This window comes from Pyrus communis, chromosome 7, assembly GCF_963583255.1.
Source record: "Pyrus communis chromosome 7, drPyrComm1.1, whole genome shotgun sequence".
Taxonomy (NCBI): Eukaryota; Viridiplantae; Streptophyta; class Magnoliopsida; order Rosales; family Rosaceae; genus Pyrus; species Pyrus communis.
Window position 1 is genome coordinate 5,396,135 of NC_084809.1, and position 11,071 is coordinate 5,407,205.

General features: G+C 37.2%; 1 protein-coding gene across 1 annotated transcript; it reads right to left on the reverse strand.

Annotated features, from left to right (window-relative positions):
- Positions 1–469: 469 nt before the first annotated feature.
- Positions 470–2,434, reverse strand: LOC137740408 (putative F-box/FBD/LRR-repeat protein At4g03220). Its single transcript, XM_068480287.1, has 3 exons — positions 1,346–2,434; positions 864–1,046; positions 470–772 (listed from the first exon to the last, which is right to left on the reverse strand). Exons 1-3 carry the CDS (start codon positions 2,432–2,434, stop codon positions 470–472), a joined length of 1,575 nt encoding a protein of 524 aa, XP_068336388.1.
- Between the last annotated feature and the right edge of the window lie 8,637 nt (positions 2,435–11,071).

An 11,071-nucleotide genomic window follows, 5' to 3' on the forward strand; every position in this document is an offset into this window, starting at 1 on the left:
TAGTACTGGTTGCTTAGGAGATTAGGAGGAACGTCGAAGCTATCCACAAGAAAAACAAGTGTCCCTTCTTGTACTGATTGAATTTTAAACATTTCTTGCGATTCCATAGTTCTAGTTAATGTATATTTCATTGTAGACTTTTATCAAATGGAGAAATTCTGTGTGCACTTTGAAACATTTGTCACGTAATACATTTTTCACAGGTCTTATAATATGAGCTGAGAAATAAACAGACGTTATAACCAACGATATTTTGGATGCAGCTTACTGCTCCTCAAAATGAAGCAAGAGAAAATGGTTAACGGTCCATCCAAATTTATCCTAATAAAGTGAAAAAGAAGACATTAATTATTAAGGAAAAGTGCTTATATATATATATATATATTCAGAAAAAGAACTGAAGAAGCAAAATAAGGTAGTACAATTCCATAAAAAAAAATTAAAAAAATAAGGTAGTACAAATTTAAGTTCAATGAAAGGCAATTTTAGCACTAGAAGACGCCCAAGAAAATCCCATCATCTGTGACCTAATCTTTTGTCGCTGGAGAGAATATCTAGCTTTGCAGTGTCCAGTGCACAGAATCATTTCTTCCAAGGCCTTTCCATGCTTTAGCAAGAACTTGGCTAGACTAACTTCATTCTCGTACTCTAAAAACCCATGAATCTTTACCACCTTAAGGTTTTGTAGGAAGGGCTTCAAGATTTGGGTTTGAGATTCCCAGTACTTTTCTTCCTCCGAGTTGGACATTTCCCACATATCCTTATTCCATTGCTAGATATGCATACAAATGAGAAACCAAATTAAATTAATTAAGAACATAATAGAAAAACATAAACGAAATAATCTCATTTGTAACACTTACTCTCCTTACAGTCTTGTAATCATTTATAATGTTGAGAATCAGTGTGTGGAGCATGGGAGAACTCTTGAATATGCACGCCAACCCTGGGACATTATTCTTGTTGAAACACGTATGCAGCTCCAAAGATTTGAGATTGTGAAAGGGATTTAGATAAACTGCAAAATAATTACTGTTTGATAGAATCTGCAAACAACAAAAGACTAATCATGTAAGTCATGCCCCGCACCGAAAATGCCACCTAGACTGATGACCATATAAAGTTAGCAATGTCACACGCATTTACAAGATAATATTCTCTTGTCAAATGATGTTACCAAGTCATGAATCTAAACCACACATTTAGAAAAAAGCTAACATGATTAACGGTTAGATATTTAAAGCTTTCTTGCCACTTTCGTTGTCAGACTGTCAATCGGAGCTTTAATGGTCTTGTCAACAAAACGGAATATCTAGCAAAAGAATGTTACTTAAAATTAAAGTACCTCAATGCATTGGCTTTCAAGTGTCAAGCAATGGGCATGAGAGAGTCCCATAAAAAGATTGGACACACTATGAAGCTTTGCCACACTAATATCTTCCCGCACACGAAAGAAACCAACGTAAGCCTCTTGCAGAGAACTCAAATTCTCTATAGAACAACTATCAGTAATAGCATTATGTTTCCAAAGAATAATTCTAAGTCTTGCTGCATTAATCTTCACCCAACTCTTAACAACATAAACATCAAAACAACTCCCAATTTTCAACCTCTCCAATTTCCCACCCGAAACATCCAACCCTTGAAGCTGAAAACAGTTTTCCAAGGTTAAATCCTCAATCGCCCGGCACCCAACCAGAAGGTGTTTCAACCCGAAACAGGCGTCCAGGCTCAGTTTCTTGAGCATAGGGAAAGAAGAGTCGGTGAACATATCCGAGAGAGAAGGCTGGTTGTTTAAAATAATGCGCGAAAGCGACAGTGATTGGAGGGATTTAAATCCACTGGTCATCACAGATGAAGGGGGCAATCTGAAACCAGGGTCAAGAGATTTCATTTTGAAAACTCGTAAAGACTCACTGGCAATCACACATCGAGGGAAGTTGAAGTAATCCTCGGTGGCTACATCCACGTCCAGCTCCTGCACATTGCGCCGGATGGCGAGGCGGATCAGGCCATTAAGGCGAGAGAAACTCAACCGAGAACGAAATCTGAGGATCCGAATACCAGAGTGCTTGTCGCGGAGGGTTAGGACTTGCCTTATGAAGTCGGCTTCTTTAGAATTTTGAGAGTTTGGCCTTGATAATGAATGCGATCTTCCGGTGGTGGTAGAGGATATTATGATATTCGGGTTTAAAGTGGTGAAGTCTAGGTCAGGGAATGAGGACCAGATATCACGCCACCGTTTTGATAAGACGCTGGTTTGGGCGACGGTTTTGATGGGTAGGAGGAAGAGGATGTGGTGGAGAACCGCGTCCGGGAGGTCACTTATTCGGTCAATGCTTCTGCATCTGCTGCTCTTGTCATCGTCGATTTGATCGTTTTGGTTGTAGAAAATGAGAAGCTTTCTTTTCTTGGCAGCAGATCTTGTTTCCATTGTGATCCGGCCAATGCTTGTGCTTCTGCTACTATTGTCGTCATCAATTTGATCGTTTTGGTTGTACAAGATCAGAAGCTCTCTTTTCTTGGCAGCCGATCTTGTTTCCATTGTGATGATGATTTTTAGGGTTTCATCTGGTTTTTACTGGTTTGTTGAAAGAATGTCCGTGTTACGTACTTTAGGGTTTGAATGGTTCAAAGATTCAGTGAGGTGAGGACGGGAACAGCGTTTGAGTTTGTTTCAAACTATCCCTACTTGTATAAAAGAGTTTAAGTACATTTTTACTGTCTCTTAATTTGCCTAGGTTTTTAAATATTCGCCATGAAGTTTTAATTTTTTTTCATATTGCACTTTAATGTTTTAAAATTGTATGAATTTGTGTTTTCGGTCAGATTGATTGTATAATAATTTATTATATATGTGACATGATGAGCTTCAGACTCCTATATATATGGTCTAACATGTAAGTCATATTTGCACTACCTTAATAAAAAATGAAAAAAATCTCATCAATAATGTGGATGATTGTCTATTCAAAGAAAAAGGAGTATAATTATACAATTTCAAAACTTTAAGTTAAACCTTGTTACCTATTTTGAAAACCACCACAAATTTATATAAGGGTGTAAAATGTTTTTAGCCCTACATTAAAATAAAATAATGAAAAATATAAAATGAGGATAATCAACACTTTCTAAAACAAAATGAAATTATTAACACAATATGTATGGGTATCTATTGTGTGTGTGCATGTATCTCTATTAATTAATGAAACCCTCTTTGTCAACCAAAAGATGGTGAAAAGACTACTTAGTCTTCTATCACACCAAAAAAATGGTGGGCAATAATGTAATTCACAATTCCAAATTTTACTTTTTTTTATTGAAGCCTCACCTACAGGTGATATTAAAATACCTCCAATATTTAATAAAAAAAATTAAAAAAAAATCTCCCACTCTGCCCGCGTTCTCCCTCTCTCCCTCTTTCCTTCTCATTTTCTAAAAAAATATGTTCATACACCATAAAGTGTGTAGACAAATGTTAGAATATATTAAGATAATTCTATTTGTCAACCAAATAGGGTCGCATAACTATTATAGCCTTTAAATGCTAAAGAGTTGTAATATTTGCTTAAAAAATCAGGGCATTATAATGATTCAAATCTGTTTTGACACTCTCTCACTCCCTTCTTTTTTCTTCATATATAATCTACTGCGATAACTTCCTTCAAAGCACATTCATTGCATGTGTGAACATTGCTAGTAATTATTAAGAAAAGAGAGTTGGTATACTTTTTAGCAAGTTTCAAAACTCTGCATGTTTTGATAAGAAAACAATCTCTACTTAAATCAATAAAAATAGGTAGTGTTATCTACACACTCACTTTTACTTCTCACACATCTTCATCAATGTTCGGTCGTTGAATAGAATGAATTAAAGAAGATTAATGGCAAAAAAAAAAAGAATAAGGGTGTTCGAGAGGTAAAAATGAGTGTGTAAATAACATTATCCTAAAAATACTAGTGGAATTGTGGAAGTTTGACAAAAATAAAAATAAAAATACTAGTGGAAGATAAGTTTTAAAATAAATTTTAAGAACCTTATGATTCAATATATAAGAATGCCGCGGGAATATATATGTTTTACTAATTATATGTAGATTTATCCTTAACTTATTAAAAATCTTCAAGTATATTCGGAAGAAGACACCGAACCAAGTGTTAGCGGTTCGCCAAATCAGGGCCGAACCTCACCCAACTTGTTGGATTTTTCCTTCGATCTATTTTGAAACCACTGCTAAAATTAAACACCTTTTGGCGCCTTGAACCTGCTCCAACCAAATTTTCAGAGCAAAGTTCATGTTTGTTAAAGATATTGAAACATCCAGAGATATCTGATTGCAATTTTGGTCTCACGTTTGAAGCCGCAGTGGGGGTGGGGTGTAGTGTGAGTTGGGTGCAATATTACCTGGTAATATAGGTTGGGTTGTGAGGGTAGTTTTGGAATATGGTTGGGTGTACTTATAATTACATTTTATTATAAAAAGTTGGTTCAAATATCAAATTGGGAGAACTTAACTAAAAACTGAGTGCCAATAAAGCTATCTTTTAGAAAACTAACGTCCTATTTTCATGGGAGACTATGCGGAATTTTCGTTAGAAATCAATCTTTAAATGATATCTTGAAATTAGGGATGGCAACGGATCGGTTTGAGGATGAAAATTCTATATCAATCCCCATAACCATGAAAATTAACTGTATTCATAACCAAAATTAATCATCGGGTATTATCCATAAGCATACCCACCAGATAACGGAGTTCTCATTGGTTAACAGTTATATCTATTTTCGTTAATACAAAAAATATATTCGCCCAATTGACGCATAATAATTTAGTAAATATTAATTTCGTCATTAAATATTTGATGTATAAAATGATTTAATTAATGGATCTTGTTGAACATAAAAATTAAAGTTAAACATTGATAATGTTGGTTGATCCTTAATATCTCGCATAAATACTAGTAAATTCTCATAGATTTTGATTCATATCAAAACTTTTGAACTTTGGCACAAAATGCAACTCACATAATGCAATTTTTGTATTCTCAAGTAATGGATTCAGTGAATAATGAATATACACACACACACACACATATATACATATGATTATATTATATATTATTCACTTCAGATTCGAGTACGGATATAGATTGGGGGCCCCTATAACCATATTCAAAACCATAACCGAATAATAGTCACGGTTTTTCCCCATACCCAAAATATACCCAAATTTTCATACCCAAATCCAATCCATTCAGGCAATTATCTACGATTATCGGGTTTAACGGTTATAATTGTCATCCCTACTTGAAACAAGAGTTACAAGTAATTCAAACTAGCAGACTCACACTCAACACCTGATGAGCAATATACTCCTCAGGACTAGAAACTAGGAAGGGTCTCAATGTTTGAGCTGGATGAGTTTCCAATGGTTGCTTTTCTGTAGTGCAAAGTTGGCATTGTCCAACGTTCCATTTCTGAAACTTAAAACAGAAACCTATCTTTTGCTGATCAACAACTTTCTTAAACGGTATCTCATCACTGGCACTGATATAAGGCAATGGAGGGCGAACCATGGAAAAGGCGAGTAAAGGACAAGCCCAAATATAGCTCCATCTTTGTGTGGATTTGACGGTTAAGGACGAGAAGCATAGAATATGTGAGTATGTCCGAGTTGGAAGAGATTTGAGCAATCGGATTGAGTTTGGTGAAGTTGAGGTAGGGAATGAGGACCACAGCCAACACTACCGTATTGACGGGTAGAAGAAACCTCTACAGCTATATTGAGGTAAATATGCAATGCCAGTATGCATAGTGTGAATCTGATTTTGCTGGGTTTGTTTTAGCATACTAAACAGAAGTAAGAAAGCAAGCAAGCAGAAGAAGCTGAACCGAAAAAGTTTTTCTTTTCTATTGTTCTCTCTGCAAAAGTATTGCAGAGGAATAATCTTTGTACAGCACACACTATGCGCACTCACCCTGCTTTACATTTAATTTATGGCCTTAGCTTTAGGACCACACAAAACACTACTTTTAATCTTAGTCACTCATCACCTAATTACATGGATCAAATACCACATGGCACTCATGGCCTTACATCATTTAACCTTACACTTGGCAGATATGCTCAAATGAATACACACATTAAAACTCATCTTATTTCTAATACTTAATCAGCTAGAGACTTATAATTCAACACTCCCCTTTAAGTCTTGAGCTGATTTCAATCCTAGCATGCTCCTGAGATAATTAAACCGATCTTTAGGCAGAGGTTTTGTGAAGATATCAGCAAGTTGTTCATTAGTTGGACAGTACACCAGATCAATGATGCCATCCTTCAGTGCATCCTTGATGAAATGATATCTTCTGTTAATGTGTTTGGTCTTCTGATGGAACACAGAGTTCTTGGTGATTGCAATTGCTGAGGTGTTGTCACAGTGCACTGGAGTGGCTTCGGTTTGAAATTCTCCAAAGTCTTCAAGAACAAATCTCAACCAAATGGCTTGAGTAGTTGCTTCTGAAGCACTGATGTACTCTGCTTCTGCAGTGGAAAGAGCAACACAATTTTGCTTCACAGATGCCCAAGAGAATACTCCACTGCCAAAAGAGAAAGCATAACCAGAAGTACTTTTACTGTCCTCAATTGATCCACTCCAGTCACTGTCACAGAACCCAATTAACATTGAATTCTTGCCCTTCACATATTCCAGACCATAATCAAGTGTACCCTTAATGTATCTTAATACTCTTTTAGCAGTTCCAACATGCTTACTGGTAGGGCAGTGCATAAATCTGGCTAACAGACTGGATGCATACATAATATCAGGCCTGGTTGCAGTGAGATATAAGAGACTTCCCACCAAACTTCTGTATAATTCTTCACTTGCAGCACCACTTCCATCATCCATGGTTAACTTCTCAGTTGCAACCAATGGAGTAAGCACAGGTTTGCACTCTTTTAGACCAAATTTGTCTAACAAAGAGCTTGCATATTTCTTTTGGTGGATGAAAATGCTTGAAGTGGTCTGAATTATTCCCATTCCAAGAAAATGATATAGAAGACCCAAATCAGTCATCTCATACTTTCGTTTCATGTCTTCCTTGAATTCTTCAAGCATTCGTTTGTTGCTCCCAGTATAGATTATGTCATCCACATAGATCGACACAATCAAAATGCCTTCCTCTTCTGTCTTGATGTACAGTGTTGGTTCACTTAAACTTCTTGTGAAACCACATTGTGAGAAATAGGTATCTATTTCTCCATACCAGGCCCGTGGTGCCTGTTTTAGGCCATACAAGGCTTTGTGAAGTTTATATACCCTGTCTTCCTCCCCTTTAGCTACAAAACCATCAGGCTGCTCCACATAAACCTCATCCTCTAGAACACCATTCAAAAAAGCCGATTTGACATCAAGTTGATAGAGTTTCCAACTCTTTTGTGCAGCCAATGCTATAAGGGTTCTGATTGTATCTAAACGGGCAACAGGAGCAAAGGTCTCGTTGTAATCTATTCCTGGTTTCTGGGCATATCCCTTTGCAACAAGCCTTGCCTTGTTCTTTTGCACAGTTCCATCCAGGTTGAGCTTTGTTTTAAACACCCATTTTACTCCAATTATAGGCTTGTTACTTGGCCTGTCCACTAACTCCCAGGTTGCATTCTTTTCAATCATGGAGAGCTCATCCTTCATAGCATTCATCCAAGATTCATCCTTAGCTGCATCTTCATATTTCTCTGGTTCTATAATGCACAGATTACATTTAGCAAGTACATCATCCAGCCTTCTCCATTTTAATGGAGTATGATCAAATGCCTGAGTGTCACTCACACCTGCACTTGACTGTGAGTTGATCTGTGTATCATCAATACCACTTGCAGCTTCTTCCAATATACCAGGTGATAAACCACTTGAAACTTGAATGTCATTTTCTGTATTCTCACTTCTTGATGTATCAACAGAGTCAAACTCATAAGTAGGCAGTGACATATATCTTTCTGTGCTTCTTTCCCATTCCCAAGCTGAGTTTTCATCGAACACAACATCTCTTGACAAAATCAGTCTCTTAGAGATTGGATCAAATACTCTATAGCCTTTCTCACATTTTGCATATCCAACAAAGACTCCTTTTATACTCTTGGGTTCTAGCTTGTGTCTTAGCTCAGATGGAGTATGGACATAACACACTGAGCCAAAAACCTTCAAGTGAGCAATACCTGGTTTCCTTTTGCTGTAAGCTTCAAATGGTGTTATACTATCCAGTGATTTGGTAGGACATCTGTTTAACAGATAGACAGCAGTATGCACAGCTTCTGCCCACATATAGTAAGGCATTCCTTTGTCATGAAGCATAGACTTGGCCATTTCAATAACCGTTCTGTTTTTTCTTTCAACCACTCCATTTTGCTGTGGAGTGTAAGAGAGAGACAGTTGCCTTTGGATTCCCTCTGTGTCACAGTATTGCTTGAATTCATTTGATAAGAACTCCCCTCCTCTATCACTCCTTACACATTTTACCTTCATTCCACTTTGCAACTCAGTCATGGCCTTGAATTTCTGAAAACAAATAAAAGCTTCAGATTTGAATCTAAGGAAATACACCCATGTCATCCTGGTTGCATCATCTACAAGCAACATGAAGTACTTGTTTCCTCCAGTAGACTCAATTCTCATCGGTCCACACAAATCTACATGAACCAATTCAAGTGGAGCACCAGCTCTTTGTGCTTGACCACTAGGAAACCTTTCTCTGTGTTGCTTACCATATTGGCAGCCTTCACACACTTTGTCATACTCATCTAGATATGGTAATCCATGAACCATGTCATTATCCTTCAATTTCTTGATTCCACCAAAGTGTAGGTGGCCTAATCTTCTGTGCCAAGTCAGAGAACAATGAGCAAAAACTGGTCTTCAACACAAGTTGCTTCTCAGGCCTTAGAGATAGAGGATAGCACCTGTTTTCTTTCATTTTTACACAGATAATTTGACATTTCAGAGAAGGACCATCAAAAACAGTACACATATGTCCACCAAACACAAGATAATATCCGTGCTCATCCATTTGTCCTACACTTAATAGATTCTCTTTCAAACCAGGTAGGTACATGACTTCTCGAATGTATTTTCTTCCTCTGTTAGTCTCAATTTCCAGTGATCCCATTCCTGCCACATTAACTAACCCTCCTGTTGGCATTTGAACTTTCCCTGCAACATTTGTATTCACATCAACAAGAAGATCAACATTTCCTGTCATATGATTACTGCAGCCACTATCTATGTACCAATCTCCATTAACCTTAGTCTCAGCAACTGCACAATTTGCATAAAACAAGTTCCTTGTTACTTCCATTTGACTTGCACAGTTTGCCTTTTGAACAGACTTTCCAACAGTACACTCTCTGGCCCAATGACCAAATCTATCACAGTTATGGCACTTGGATTTCCCCTTATACCTACATTCACCATAATGAAACTTTAAACACACCTTACATTGAGGTTTTACACTCTCTTGACCCATACCCTGTGAGGAAGTACTATTCTGTGCAACATTTGTGTATGATTTTTGCTGAAACTTTGGTTTTGACTCCCATTTCTTGCCCTTTTGATTCCAATTTCTCTGTGGTTTAAAAGTACTAGACTGAGCATAACTTCGATTCTGCCCTTTTGAACTAACAGTAAGAGAAGAAAATGCTCTCTCAGTTGCATCTGAGGAATGCAAATCAAACCTCTGCTCTTGACTCTTCAATATAGCTAATACCTCTTGCAGTTCAACAGATTCTAAACATTTGGTATTTTCTATCACTAAGCATATAGGATCATATATCTTAGTGAGACTGATTAATACCTTCTGTACTAGTCTCTCATTTGACATAGTTTCACCAAACGTTTTCATTTGATTTATCAGATCATTTAACCGAGTAAGATACCCAGTCAAGGATTCATCATCACGCATTCTAGTGTATTCGAATTCTCTTCTAAGATTCTGGAGTTTCACAGATCTTACCTGATCCCCACCGTGATATTCGCCATATAACAGATCCCATGCCATTTTTGCTGAGTCTGCGTTTGCGATTCGAGGGAAAATCTGGTCAGAGACTGCGTTTTGAATGATTCCGAGAGCTTTTGCATCTTTCATGAAGATTGCAGCCATTTTCTCATCATCGTCAGCATCAACATCTGTATCTTCATCAGTCTTAGCTTTCTTCTTCTTCGAATCAGAAACTGGAATCCCTTTTTCCACCAGGTTCCACAGTCCATATGACTTGAAAATGGTAACCATTTTGATTCTCCAGAACTCGTAGTTCTCACCGGAGAAGATCGGGGTCCTCACTTCAGCACTCCCAGATCCAGCCATCGTGAGCTTGTGTGAATCCAGAAAACACGTAGTTCTTAGATCACAGACAAGCTCCGGCAAACTTCACTGAGTCCAGAGACGGTGATGTTTGAGCTCACAGAAACACGCCCAGATCTAATCGAAACAAGGCTCTGAGGCCATGTTAGTGTGAATCTGATTTTGCTGGGTTTGTTTTAGCATACTAAACAGAAGCAAGAAAGCAAGCAAGCAGAAGAAGCTGAACCGAAAAAGTTTTTCTTTTCTATTGTTCTCTCTGCAAAAGTATTGCAGAGGAATAATCTTTGTACAGCACACACTATGCGCACTCACCCTGCTTTACATTTAATTTATGGCCTTAGCTTTAGGACCACACAAAACACTACTTTTAATCTTAGTCACTCATCACCTAATTACATGGATCAAATACCACATGGCACTCATGGCCTTACATCATTTAACCTTACACTTGGCAGATATGCTCAAATGAATACACACATTAAAACTCATCTTATTTCTAATACTTAATCAGCTAGAGACTTATAATTCAACAGCAGTCACCCTCATCTCATACAGACATGAATATTACTATATAGCTGCACACAAAAACTGGCATGATTGTAAAATCTTGCTACTGGTAACCGTCCATGAAAGTTAATAATCTTAAATTCAGAGTGCAGCTTTTTTTTAAAGAAAAAAAAAGGGATAATTCATTAATTCCTTACAATCAAAAGATACGAC